This window comes from Lissotriton helveticus, chromosome 12, assembly GCF_964261635.1.
Source record: "Lissotriton helveticus chromosome 12, aLisHel1.1, whole genome shotgun sequence".
In the NCBI taxonomy this organism is placed as follows: Eukaryota; Metazoa; Chordata; class Amphibia; order Caudata; family Salamandridae; genus Lissotriton; species Lissotriton helveticus.
In genome coordinates this window covers 804,329,429-804,343,663 of record NC_136073.1, presented here as the reverse complement: position 1 = coordinate 804,343,663, position 14,235 = coordinate 804,329,429, and the positions used below count along the sequence as shown (strand labels likewise).

The 14,235-nt window shown below is 45.5% G+C and overlaps 1 protein-coding gene across 4 annotated transcripts in view; it reads left to right on the top strand.

Annotated features, from left to right (window-relative positions):
* Positions 1-14,235, top strand: part of SEMA6C (semaphorin 6C) — a 313,712-nt gene that overhangs the window by 263,390 nt on the left and 36,087 nt on the right. For all 4 annotated transcript variants that reach the window (XM_078670650.1, XM_078670649.1, XM_078670648.1 and 1 more), the window contains 5 exons: positions 2,769-2,900; positions 8,082-8,237; positions 9,913-10,086; positions 12,013-12,150; positions 13,732-13,809. In XM_078670650.1, the coding sequence (XP_078526776.1) occupies positions 2,769-2,900; positions 8,082-8,237; positions 9,913-10,086; positions 12,013-12,150; positions 13,732-13,809 (678 nt within the window). The remainder of the gene's footprint in view (positions 1-2,768; positions 2,901-8,081; positions 8,238-9,912; positions 10,087-12,012; positions 12,151-13,731; positions 13,810-14,235) is intronic.

The following is a 14,235-nucleotide window of genomic DNA, read 5'->3' as shown; positions in this document are numbered from 1 at the left end:
CAAATTTCAAGAAATTTAGCGCATGTCCCCGTTTTTGGAGAGGGTCGACTGAAAACGGTGGGAGGTGTTTTTTATGTTTTACAAAGCAGGGATACTTAGCAGTTGTTTCAAGAAAGCAATTTAATTAACAGGCAAGTTACTGGGCTGTTTCATGTTTGTTCTTACTGCCTGTTCTGTAATCCAGTTGAGTCTGGTCAGCTTTCTGATGCTGTATTTAGGTGTTAAACTGGTATTACTTAAGTGATACCTTTCCCGTGCTGTATTAACAAGTGTAAACATGGCAAACTAGTAAAGAAATACTGCTTCCAACTGTACTGCGTTATGCCGCACAATTTGCCCTTTCGTGCCGAATAACGGCCCTCCCGAGCCGCATAATTCCCGAGGCCTTGCTCAAAGGTTTGCAAAGCAATTAGGGACTGTACCTCGAGTTGCTACTCCCAAGGTCCAGCCGCCGTTCATAAAGCCCCCTCCCCCATCCCCGGGGCACCCTCCCTTAAAGAGATCGCAGTAAATAAAACCGAACACCTCGTCGAGCTGTGTTTAAGATTTTATTTGTCGGACTTGACTTGAAAATTCAGGAGGCAGCCCCAGTTTATGATTTTTTTCAAGCCCCCGCGGGTCGTTTCCCGCCACCATCTAAAAAAATCTCTGGAACAGCAAAGGAACAGGCATTAATGACAAACAATTGCCGAGAAATACGACTTTGGGAGGGAAAACAAGCGTTCGAGCGCTCGTTAATATATTAGGAAATCAGACGTGAAGCGCCGGGCCCTGCAGGGCCATAAAATGGAAGCGGCGAGAAAGCGCGGGAGATTTACTGCCCCGCTCCGGGGCGGGAGGCGAAACGCAAGAAGGAAAACGGCGATAAATTAAGAGCCGTGTGAGGAGCAGGTTGGAGGCGAGCCGGGGCCGTTTAGTGCATGGGCGGCCACCGGCCCTGGCTCTGCTTCCTGGGATCTGTCTGGGCAGGAGGCGGTAGGACGTGAGATTGGACAGACAGGACCACTGGAGGTTCAGTGCTTAATTTGAGCCGGTGCTTTCCAGTGCTCAGCATCGCACTTACTTGGTTTCTGGTGCTCGGCACCAGCACCTAATTGTCTACTCTATACTTAGAGCAGTCTACCATATGGTGGCGCTGCTCATCTAATTTAGAGATGAGCAGAACAACGGTTGTTTAGGAATACAATATACATTGAAAAATGGCTAACACCTACCTCCCCAGCCATTCCTTTAGCTTGGGGACCTGGAATAATATGAACTGTCACGTTTAGATGCGAGAGAGATGGTTAGTGGTTATTTTGGCAGCGATGACCAGGGCGATGGGTGGTGCAAGCTGCAGTGGCCGCCTGGTCAGAGCCCTGGCACTTAATATCTTACAAATTAAGCACTGGAGGTAGTTATGCGGCAATGCAGGCGTGCCAAATGGATTGAAAATAAATCACACAGGCAAGTGGCACTTACAATTATGCAATTCCGTGGTCGCACCATTTTCTTCATAATCATCGTAAATCCATCATTATGAGGAAAATGGTGCGACTTCGGAATTGCCTAATTGTAAGTTCCACTTGCCCGTGGGATTTATTTTCAACCCATTTGGTCCGCCGGCATTGCCGCATAACTACCTCCAGTGGTCCTGACTACAGAACAGACTGTCTGTACAATCTCTCGTCCTGCCTCCACACTTGCCGCATGTTACCTTTGCTATCTAGCTGCACATTTCAACAAAAGAAATTCTAGTTAATCGAATCGAAAGGTAATTAAGAAGAATGTGCCATATATGGGGCTGCGCCATGGCACCCCCTTTGAAAGGGTTAACTGGTCACTGTTCAGTTGGTGATTACTGTGTTTAGATGTTGAACTGCTAGTACTGATGAGGTGCAGGTTTTGCCCAGTCAGTCTGTGGTACAGTGAAAAACGTGAAATAATGCAGCCACAAATTTGCTGCGTTATGCCTCATAATTTTCTTTTTCTTACCACATAGTTTGGTCAACCCAGCCGCATAATTTGGCTCTCCCCAGGCGCTATAATTACACTTCACCCTGCAAGAGCCCGAGTTATGTAGTGTCAGTCCTGATTAAGACAAACCTCAGAAATATTGCTTCATAGTTTGCTGTTCTTACCAGTTTGTTCTTCCTAGAACCCAGACTTTGTGTCAGTCCTGAACTTTATCTGGTTGTGTTTGAGGCTACCAGCTCGCACTGCTCTCCTCAGACTGGGAAGGGGGTTTCTCCATGTTGGGCAGCTTCTGTTTCTGGACACCATCCCTCACTGGGATGGTATTGAATTGAATTGAAAGAATCTTTATTCGATTATACATCATAATCATAAAAGATGAAAACATGGAAAACCACATAAATACATTAAAAACATTAAAACATGCAATCCACTCTATTTACCTCAGAACACATATTCTAAAAACGATTATCAAGCAGTTAAAAACAGAGCACCCTAAAACGAAAAAAATACAATCTATAAACATTTTGATCAGAAAACAGCAGATAGGATTATTAGGAATTCATAATTTTGTTCCAGGATAAAGCACATTTTAAATAAGAGGAAACAGCCAACATCAAAGCGTAGTCTGTAATAGCTGTAGATGTAAAAAGGCTGGCTAAAACCCCCTGATTTTTAGAAGTGGTGTTGGATACCTTTTCTGCATAAAATCATAAAATCTACAGAATGAAACCAAGTGTATCAAGGTTTGTGGGTGAACACCCATTGCAGGGGCATACCAGGTATTCATGCCTTGCACGTCTCTTCTCCCACAGCATCACTGGGTCGGGGGTCTGTGCCTTCTACATGGAGGACATCGAGAGAGTGTTCAACAGCAAGTTTAAGGAGCAAAAGACAACGGAATCCGCCTGGACCCCTATCCCAGAGGACAAAGTCCCCAAACCCAGGTAAGGCCCACACAGCGTTACCCTTACCCTTTGACTCATAAAATAAAGAATGGTGAAGAGGAAGGTGTCTCCACCAAAGATTTGTGTGTGTTTTGTATATTGATTACTTGTTCCGCGAATTTAATCTGGGCACTGACAACCCATAGCGACAAAAAAGCTGACCATAATGCAGTCCATTTGGGGAACATCCTTTACAACGCAACTTTCGCTCCGCACTACCATTACGACGCAGCTATTACAACGCAAGTCGTTACAACGACTTGCGCTGGAGGGCGCTGTAGGATAGGGAATAGTTTAATTTTCTATCCAACACCTTCCCTACTATCCACGGGGACTGGAGTTGGAATAGAAAATGAAACTATTCCACTATCCAGCACCCCCCAACGCAAGTCGTTGTAATGACTTGCGTTGTAAAAACTGCGTTGTAATGGCATGCGTAGTAAAAGCATGCATTGTGATGTCATACATCCGTCCATTTTGGCAAATCTCTTCAATTTGACATCTCCTAATGGGAATGATATCAAGGAGGAATCTAGCTCAGTCTGTGGGGCAGATCTCTGATCCCCTCACTCTTTAGCCATACATTTAACCTCTTCCTGATCCGTAAGAGGCGCGGGAGATCTGATTAATAACACAAAAGATGAACTTCCAGCTCAATAAAGGGACCAGCAGAGATTATCAGAGCTGCCAGCATAACACACTTTATAAATTGTGCCTCAGTCTCTCACCGCTCCTCATCGATCACACCACTAAGTGCTGCATTCAATTATACTTTGATAAAGTACCTTGGTCGCCATCGCTTATGACATGGAGACACTTCCCACATAGGCTCGAGGCTCAGTCAACACCATAAAGCACACATCCTCCTGGTGTAGTGTGCTACCTGCGTGGCCAAGCGCTTCAGCGCCCATATACTGGTGGGAGGCGCTATACAAATACCATAAGGCAGAGTTACGTAGCTGATGGCTTTAAAAGAGTCCACGCAAAAGAGGCTTTTTTAAGAGAGTAAAATTCTCTGTGAGTTTCCGCATCCTTCAGGGTTCCGCGAGAGTGTTCCGAATGGTTGAACTTTGGTTTAACAGGTTATGATCCCCATTTCTTTCCACCAGTCCAAACCAAGAGAATGAATGGTAAATTTGCTTCCTTGATTATTGTATTAGGGACCATATTTGCCAGGGCATTGGGCCTCTTTCCTATAACATTCTTTTTGTGATGAATATTTGCATAATCTTGAGCACAGCATCCACTGTCCACCGTTCCAGGCTTGGGGGCAGTCCCTCGAGACACAGTTGTGATATGTGACCTCATGTTTGTAAAGATTACAAATCCTGGTATAAACTTTACACAAAACTTGTTTAATAAAGGGTCTACGAAGCGTTCTAGATCTTTCCCTAATAGGATCCTCCGAAGGCGGATCACCAGATATTAGCTCTGGTACCTCCTTAGCCTTTAGTGTCTAGCTAGCGCTATATCAAACTCAAAATAATAATAATACAGGCCCATACGAGTGGTGACCAGAACCCACCCCATAATTATTATTAAAGATATAGAGACCGGACATGAAGACTTTCACTCTTTATTAGCGGGCTGAAAATATTATCCGGTCATCAAGCATTATTATCAAATAACAATATTAGAATACATCCGAATCTTATCATTCCATGACAAATTTATCCTTTTGCTACAACCTTTGTTTCTTTACTGTTCACCACCAGTCATTTCAAACTCTGTACTCCTCAAACTCGATCAAATAGGGCTGCAGGAGGTTTACTAGGACAGTAGTGCTGCCTACTAAATATGAAGTAGAAGTATGACCCTATGCCGGTCTTCTGTAGTGCTCAGACCCCTTACCTAACACGAAGTCAAGAAGAGATGCAAATATGTTAAATAGTAGCGAAGCCAATAAAGCCACCTCCCCCTCCCCTTCCTCCTGTGAACTCCTCTGCCTCGACATCACCAGCGAGGGCAAACAAGTCTGTGCTTTACATCTCATCTATCACCCGCCTGGTGACAACCTCATATTCACCCAACAACTCATGGACATGATTACTTCCAATGCCGGTCGACAGACCACCCAAGTCTACCTGGGTGACTTCAATCTCCACTGGAACGATCAGAAAGACACAGTGGTGAATAGTCTCAAAACTTTCCTTAACGCGCTTGACCTCACCCAAATATGCGATAGACCAACACACGACAAAGGCTCGATACTCTATCTCATCATCGCCAAAGAGAACTCTACCCAACTGGAGGCGATCCAACCCTGTGACTGGTCAGATCACCATATTATCACCTTCTTTATCAACGAAAAAGTTAAACCTAACCCGGCTCAACCAACCAAATCCAAAACCTGGAAAAGGGACATGAAGAATCTTAACCCCTCTACCCTGCCTCCCCACATCGGCAATCTCCTCCTTCCCCCTTCAGGTGCCTCGGATGTTCAATCACTGACCGACCACTACCTTATCTCTATGAATACAATAGTTCAATGAAGTCGCCCCATTGCAACTGAAGAGAGTCTCCACCAAAATTTCCAACCCTTGGTATGACGACAGACTCAATGACGATAGGCGTACTATGCGAATGGCAGAGCGCACCTGGAGATCTGACCCCTCATCACTGCATCTCAAAAGGCTTAAGAACAAGAGAAATGCCTACTTCAGGAAAATAAAGCGCACAAAGTCGGACTTCTTTAGCCGCCAGTTGGACCTAGCAAAAAACAGGCCAAGAAAGCTGTTCGAACTAATCAAGACTCAAACAAAGACACAACCCTTACAATCAAACAGCACAACAAGCGACACCCCACACTGTGAAGCCTTCTCTGCTTTCTTTAAGCTAAAGACTGACAACATAAGAAATTATCTCATCATGGATGTAAGCCGATTCCCCAACCACACCAGGATGTCTAACACTCAACCTAAAAACAATGCATCTTGGTTGTACTTCGATACTTATTCGGAAGAAGCAATACACAAACTGCTCTGCACCTTGAAGCCCTCTAATCACCTCACTGACCCCCTACCTGCTAATGCTGTAAAAGACTTCATCCCCTTGCTCCTCCCTCTCTGGACCAAAATCATCAACAGCTCCCTTCAACAAGGTCTCATTCCAGACTCCCTCAAGGTGGGGCAAGTCACGCCTATACTCAAGAAACCTACAGCTGATCCGTCTGACCTAAACAATTACCGTCCCATCACTAATATCCCCACCCTGGCCAAACTGCTGGAGAAATGTGTCCAACTCCAACTAACTAAACACATTGATCAATTTGACCTCCTCAACCCTCATCAATCAGGCTTCCGAGCGAAACATAGCACGGAAACAGCTATGACACACATCATTGATGACGCCCTCCAAATCCTTGATCGCAATGAGTCTTGCCTCCTCATCCTTCTTGACCTCTCTTCAGCATTTGACACGGTCAAACATGAGAACTTGCTGGAGCTGCTAAGCACTAGAATGGGTCTATCGGGAACTGTTCTCAAATGGTTTTCGTCCTTTCTTCATAACCGGTCTCAGAAGTTCAAGATCAACAATGTGCTATCTACACCTGTGCCTGCAGATCTAGGTGTTCCACAAGGATCCTCCCTCTCCCGCACACTGTTCAACCTCGTCATGGAACCGCTCGCCACCTTGCTCCAAGCGTCCAATGTCCAATTCCATATGTACGCCGACGACACACAACTTTACCTAAAGCTACAATCCCCGGAAGATATCAAACATCTGAATTCCACACTTATTAACACTCAATCTTGGCTGGCCGATAATCACCTCAAACTAAATGCTCTGAAAACTGAGTTCCTACTCATCTCACCTCCGGCAAAAATTTCCACCACCCAAACCTGGCTCAATAACCTAACAGCACTCAATGTCCAACCTACCATCGTGGATTTGGCGAAATCCCTAGGCATCACACTCGACGCCAAGCTCAACATGCAGCAGCACGTTAGCAAAGCCACAAAAGGAGCTAACTTCCAAATCAACACACTGAGGAAAATTAAACCCTTCCTCCCTGCCGAAGACTTCCAAACTGCTGTACAAGCTTTAGTCATCCCTCGAATAGACTACGGAATTGTGGCCCTCAGCGGACTCCCGCTATCCACAACGGCACCCCTAAGAGCCTCCCTGAACGCTGCCGCGAGACTCATTACTGGCTCAAGAAAACACTCGCATATATCCCCAGACTTAAAGTCTCTAAAATGGCTGCCTTTTGAAGCCAGAATACAGCTAAAAATTGCAGTTATGACACACGCGGCCGTGCACCACAATGCACCCAACTACCTCTCTCAAAAGTTGTCTATATCAGGAGGTTCGAGATCCAATAGAAGTACAAAAAATCTACTCCTGAAACCTCGTAGATTCCGGAAAGAGAAAACATACAAGCGCTCCTTCTCAGGAATGGCACCCAGGATCTGGAATGCGCTCCCTCCTGAAACCAGGCTTATCTCCTCCACTGCACTCTTCAAGAAAGAGGTGAAAACCATCCTTCTGGCCAAGATCTCCTGAACTTTATAGGTACTGTATCAGAGACTCTGCATCGCTTTGTATCACTGTTCACCTTGTCCATTGGCACTATACTTCTACTTGATGGTGACACTACTACGCTACCCTCTTACTACCGACCAATATATGATACACTTTGGTTCCCTGAATCACCCTCCCGATGCCCCACTCAGTGTTCTCTCTAGCCTAAGAATTTGGTATAAGCCATCCACACATCCAAGGTTTACCAGAACACTTCTGTAGTGAGTTTAATGACCTGTGCCGTCTTGTATTACTTGTCTACCTGATTGTATATTGATATGTTTTCTGTACGTTATTATCCTACTATGTTAGTGTCTATTATACTGCTCCCATTATCCCTGTTCTTTCCTGCTGCCCCTACCCCTGTCTCTGTGAAGCGCTCTGATATCTGTAAGGATCTTGTTCGCGCTATACAAAACTTTGAATGAATAAATAAATAAATAAAACGAAGCACTCTTTTATTCCACGGTACAAAGCACCTGTTTTGCTGTCTTGTCCACCACCATACATGAAGCTAGAGATCTCGCCAGGGGAGTGGGCGAGTAGTGAGTAGGTAATGCATGTGGGTAGGTCTGGGTTTCACCATCAGCAGAACATCAAGTACCTAAGACACTGCATAAATTGGCTGACTCTCTGTCCTTCTGTCCTCTCCCTCAGACCTGGCTGCTGTGCAGGGGTTGGTGCAGCCGCTACGTACAAATCCTCTGCAGAGTTCCCGGACGAGACCCTGGCATTCATCAAATCCTTCCCTCTCATGGATGAGGCTGTACCCTCAATCACCGAGAAACCCTGGTTCACCAAAACAACCAGCCGGTAAGTAAACAGGATCATGAGAAACCGAGACCGCCGGTGAAAGATGGTGGAGTGGAAGGAACGGTGATCAAATCTAGTGGGGATTGATCAACCGTGGAGGGGAAGAGCTTGAGAAGCGTGCAAGGCTCGTCAGAAAGGGTTAGGAGTAAGTCATGGATGGGTCGTAAGGGAGGTTGAATAATTCATCAGCATGGTATTAAATTAGGGTTGGGGTTGGTAAGGAAGTTGTGGCAAATGTTAGAATCCTTCGCACAGGCCTTTTGACCAGAATTAACTTTACCACCTATTTCTGAGAGATCTTTGAACCACATTTCTCCCCAATTTCTTTAAATCCTTTTAACCAGTTCTGATTTTGGACCCAGCGGTCCACTTTTTCAAAGATTTCCCTTTTAACCATTCTGATGCTGTCTGGTATTATTTCTGTGATGGTGTACAACAGGATTCCAGTATTTACATCAAAAAGTGTTTGTGTGCATTAAAGAACAGAGACCAGAATGAACTAAATAAAAACTTACTGGTTCAAGTCAGTATCTCAGATCTGTGCTTTATACCACTCAGTGTTTTGCTGTAGGGTACGGGTTGGGGATTTAAAAAGGTGGAAGGGATATGGGAGAGTCACACATGTGATTGCTTGCGGAGGGCTCACTGCACTTGGCAAGTGGGTGTATGCTTGTGGCTCTTCAGCCTTCTTTTTGGGCTTGATGTGCAATGCCTCTTGCAACAATATACTGCAAACTTATTGGATTCTGTAGCCGAAGGGGTTTTGGTTCAGTCCCCTTTTGCCATTGGCTTCTTCGGCTTCGGCCCAGGAAACATCATCCATTGGCTTTAGACATTGTCAATCACATCTTGCTTCAGCTAACAGGAGTATTTTAGTTTTACCTTCCTGTTAGCAGTTTTGGGGATATTCCTTCATTTATATTTAAATGCATGAGCGACTGTGTTCATCTAAGAAGAATACTTTTTTATAATACATAATTTTTTATGGCACCCATCTGCATGCAGCAGCGGCTCCTCCCCTATGGCGGAGAAGCGCCGGCCCCCCGCCAGCTGCCTCAAAATACCAGGAAAATAAAAATAAAACGGTAATAAACACGTTTTATTATCGTGCTATTTTTTCTTTCCTGCAGAGTCTTTGGGGGTGGGGCCATGGGAGACAGCAGCCGTAGGAGGAGTGGTAGTGCACTGTGATTGGATGTCTCAGGCCGACCAAACCGTCATGCGCTCTGAAGCTGTCTCCAACCCCAGCTGTATTGCTGGGTTGGAAAGAGCAGACACAGGCTCCCAGTCTCATTGGGAGCTCAAATTCAGATCACTCAGGCCAATCCTGATGCTGCTCTCATGTCATGAAAGCAACATCAGGATTGGCCGCAGTGGAGTCTCGGAGCCTGTGCCTGGAGGAGAGGAGCAGAAGAGCGCGAAGCAGCCAGCTGCGGGTAAATTTTTTATATTCTTTTTTTAATTTTGTCGTCCCCCAACATCTCCCCCTGCCACTCTTCCACCACGCCAACCACTATTGTCTGCATGTACAAATGAATATTGGTTTTGAGATGTTTTGCACTGCAGAAGGCTTATGTTATCACTGTTCTAGTGCTTTACTGTGAACATCAGGCCTGTTGGGTTTTCAGTGCTTTTATGGGATAGTCACATTGTCACCTGGCCCTATTCGTTCTAGGTTTAAGCTGACCCGGATTGCAGTGGATACGACCGCTGGCCCCTATAGAAACTACACGGTGCTGTTCCTCGGATCAGAGGACGGGAAGGTGCTAAAAGTGCTTTCTGGTACAACGGAGAATTCAACCGTAGAAACACTGCTGCTGGAGGAGATCGGTGTCTACAACCCTGCAAAGTGAGTTTAGGCGCGACCTGCATCCACGTGGTCAACGGAATCCATTATATTTCACCTATCGCAGGAGAAAGCACATCTGTTCTATGTATATATTTTCCACTCACTGATATAGGTTTTATACTAACGTTTCCTCACCCATTCAAAAGAAAGAAAGAATAACAGTCACGCATTATACTAGTTTCTGATAGAGCACAGGTACTCACAGGCATTTTCTCAGGAGCCAAATGTATGGTCTGTGAGGTGACTGATGGCCACATTGTTTTTGGCAGGGTTTTTGGGTTTAAAGTATTCTTAGGAGGGAACTGTTAGTCGTGAAGCACACTTTCCGAGTTTCATTCCATACGACTACCTTCTAAATTACACTGCTAACGGTTGTAAGAGGTTAGATCGAGGCTTTATGCTGCGATACGTATTGTGGCTCCCCAAGAACATAGGGGCTGTAAGCCTGCCATTGTTTAACACTGGTTGGCTTCCTGTCACTCTCACTCTCATTTTCCTGCTTATGTATGTCCCAACATGTCATTCTTGTGTTTGTCCCTCCCATGGAGCACTGCCTCTTTACCGTCTCCTTGAATTGATTGCAGATATGCTTGCACTGCTTGCTTTTCAAGCATAACTTTTTTCTTTTGTGTTAAGCACTCCATGATAGTCATGTGTTTTTCGAGCTGTTTGCTACGTGTACTTCTCTCCCCCAGCACTCCATGTTGCTCTGTGTTCTAACCCGTTCCCCGCGTGCTTCTCCCCATTGTTTCCCTCACCTCCCATGTTGGAACCCCCTACCCGCGCCCTTCTTCTTTCCCATTGTTTCTTTCTCCGACCCCCCATGTTGCTTACTTGCCCACCCCACCCTCTTCCGTCTTGCTTCCACATCCCCTGTTGATTAGACGTCCACACACCCCTGTGGTACTTTTGTGTCCCATGTTGCTTCTGCCCACTCGCCCTGCTGCTTTCGTCCCTGTTGCTTCTGCTTCTGCTTTTAAAAAAGAAAAAAAGTTTTTGCATGTTTTATTTTCTTGTTAGTTACGGATCCAACTCTGATCGATAACTACATTTGAAAATGTGTGCCAGTGTCCGTTTGTAGGTGCGCGCCTTTAAGCTTTACAGCCTACATCAAATTTCTGAAACCCTCCCGATTGCCAGCAACCTGGCGAGTAAGCAGAAGTTGAGTATTTTGTAACCAAGGGGGGCACATCAAAAGGCCTTGCACACCAGTGCAGTAGGATACTCCATGGACTTGCTAACTTTACTGGGAAGATTGACATCTGTCCATGGACTCTGTGAAATTGTTTCTTTGATCCACATCTCCCACTGAGAAGATTCCATTAATTTCCCTCCCTGTTGCTTGGGACAGTTCATGGATCCCCTACCTCTTCTGGGGTCTGCTGCAAGGATTCATTCCCTCTATTGGGGATTGTTCATGAATCCTGCTTCTATTTAGGCCTGTGCCATGGGGCCGGTCCACTGACACAGTTTCTGCTGGGAGATTTACCAAGGATACACCGTTTCTGCTGGGCACTGTTCCCTCGATCCACCACTTCGGCAGGGAGCTATTGTGTGATTCAACAAATTCTTCCTGAAGCATTTGATGGATTCATCAACGCTGCTAGGTGATGCTCCATGGATTAAATATATCCAGCTTGAATAATGCAGTTTCAGGTTCAAATGCTACTCACTGGATGGACAGGTGGATTGACTCAATAAAGCAGGGGTTCCAGTGTATTTACCTTTAGCCGGCTCTCCCACAATGAGATTAAATTATGATAATTGACCAGAGTTGCTTCTGGTCTGTGTGCCCCAACACATTTCTGTCTTATCTCTCCGTGGAACTATCTCTGTCCCCCAGTGTCACTGAGAGCAACGTGTTGGGTTCTGTCTCTTGACACTTCTGCTCAAGTGATTTGATTGGTTGCTTTATGTTCTTTGCAGGTGCAGTGTCAAGAGAGAGGACCGCAGAATCTTGGGTCTCCAATTGGACAAGGACCGGCAGGCGCTCTACGTGGCCTTTACCAGCTGTGTCATCCGTGTGCCCCTGAGCCGTTGTGAGACTTTTGGCAGCTGCAAGAAGTGAGTTTAGACCTCCTCCTGACATGCCTGGGAATCAAAGTCACAATGGACATGTTGAAAGCCCTATTCAACCCTTTATTCTGATCTTCTTACTATTTGAAGCTTTCTGCATGTGGCTGGAGGGACAGATGTGCTTCATACTGTAATAGACGTTAGGTTGTGCAGTCTTTGTACAGCTCCTTGATCGCCAATTACTTTGCCTTTTAGCATAATTGCTGGCATAAGAGTTGACAATGGGAAGATGTGTGTGCTGGCATCTGTTCTGGGCACGAGCTGTCTTATAATGTGGTATTTAGCAAGGCCAATTGGAGGTTCTCCTAAGTGAGGTGTCTTTATTGCCTCCTTCTGAACCTAAGTTGTGGTCTAGTGAATTAACTTGGTGTCTCCTTATGTGCGTATGTTTGTGTGATTATCTTTACTGGTGCAAGTCATCGTTTTGTCAACGAGGAGCGTTGAGCTGACCAAACCTGATATGATATGGTCAGAAGAGATTTGCCTGATGGTCGTGTGTTGGGATCTTTTTTAATGGTCTGGTGGAATAGTGTCTTGATCTGCAGGTTTGAAATGGGTAGGTTTGTTGAGGAGTATCTTTATGTTGTAGTAGAGTGTTATGAGGTTTGTTGGGTGGCTTTGTTTGCAACATGTCTTAACCTGGTTGTTGGTGTCCTGCTCAGACCTATTGAACCCTATGTGATGTAGTGTGGAGTCGGTGGTGTGGTGTTTGAGGTATCCGGTCTGTAGGAGTGTTAAAGCGTGTTGGTGTATAGTGTCTTGTTGAGGATGAGAGGTGTGATGTAGCACTGGATGAGGCCTGGTGAGGAAAGAGTGGATGGGGAGAAGACAGGAAGAATGGAGGGAAGGAGGGAAGGAGAAAGGAGAGTATGGAGAACAAGGAAAAAGAGAGGAGTATGGAAGCCAGAAGAGGAAACGGGGAGGACCAGAGAGGACTGAGCAGAAGGGATGGGATTTAGGGATAGTGTGGGGATGGAGAAGAGGAGAGCAGAGTGTGAGAGGCGGCGTCAAGAGATGGCCGAGGAAAGGAGATGGATGTAGAAGGGAGAGACGATAAAGAAACAGAGGAAGAAAGGTCAACTAGGAGAGCAAGAAAGAAGGGAAGGGATTAGGGAACAGACGCAATAACAAACCTGAAGCAGTGAGATAGTGGTATAGTGTAAGAGTGAATAACTCTTCCTGGACTGATGTATGTTGGAGACTGTACATTATGTCAAACATAGATAGTGTAGCTGCGCCACGACACGGGCTGGTATTGAGTGTTGGTAGCCAGGCGGTTTATTGTCTGATTTTTGGCACTTAGCATCGTGCCTTTGCGCCGCAGTTGGTCCTCTAGTGTGTGCTTCTGGTGATTTCTTCCGAGTAGTGTTGACGGGTGAGTTAATTGACTGTGCCCCTGGGTTCTGGTCCAGTGCGGAGCTGTTTGTCGTAGCGCATGTTGGTTCCTTGGAACTAGGATTTAAATTTGATTACATGTTTGAATCTGGGTGACAATATTCTGGTCAGTTTTCATATTTCTTGGCAACATTCTGCCTCTTTTCACTCTGGTTTTTCCCCCGTTGCTTCCAGGAACTGCTTGGGATCACGAGACCCTTACTGCGTCTGGCTGAAGACGGGCTTGTGCGCCACCTACGGAGTGGACATCAGGTGAGAGGGCTACTATGTCATCTATATAACTCACATGACTATTCCATGTATCTCATGTGAATCATTTGTACCTTCTAAATGGGCCAAAACCCACTATATGACTCCTCTAAATGTAACCGAAGTGCATCTTCTGTGCACCGCCACCTGCATAGGCAATGAATCCCATCCTATATTGTCGATATAGTCTGGTGCGTATTCCTCATACATCATCTACGTAGCTCTTCATTTATCAATATTACCATATGTGTTTAGTCTATATTCTGCCAAGTGTATTGTCTATGTACCTACAGAGTGTTTCTATATCCCATCAATATGCATATAGAAATATACAGCTTGCATCATGTAAATAAGTTCATGTATAAACTACTATACGCTGCCCGTAGACGCAACGCCTTCATGTGTTGTCTCAACAGTCTCCATATATAT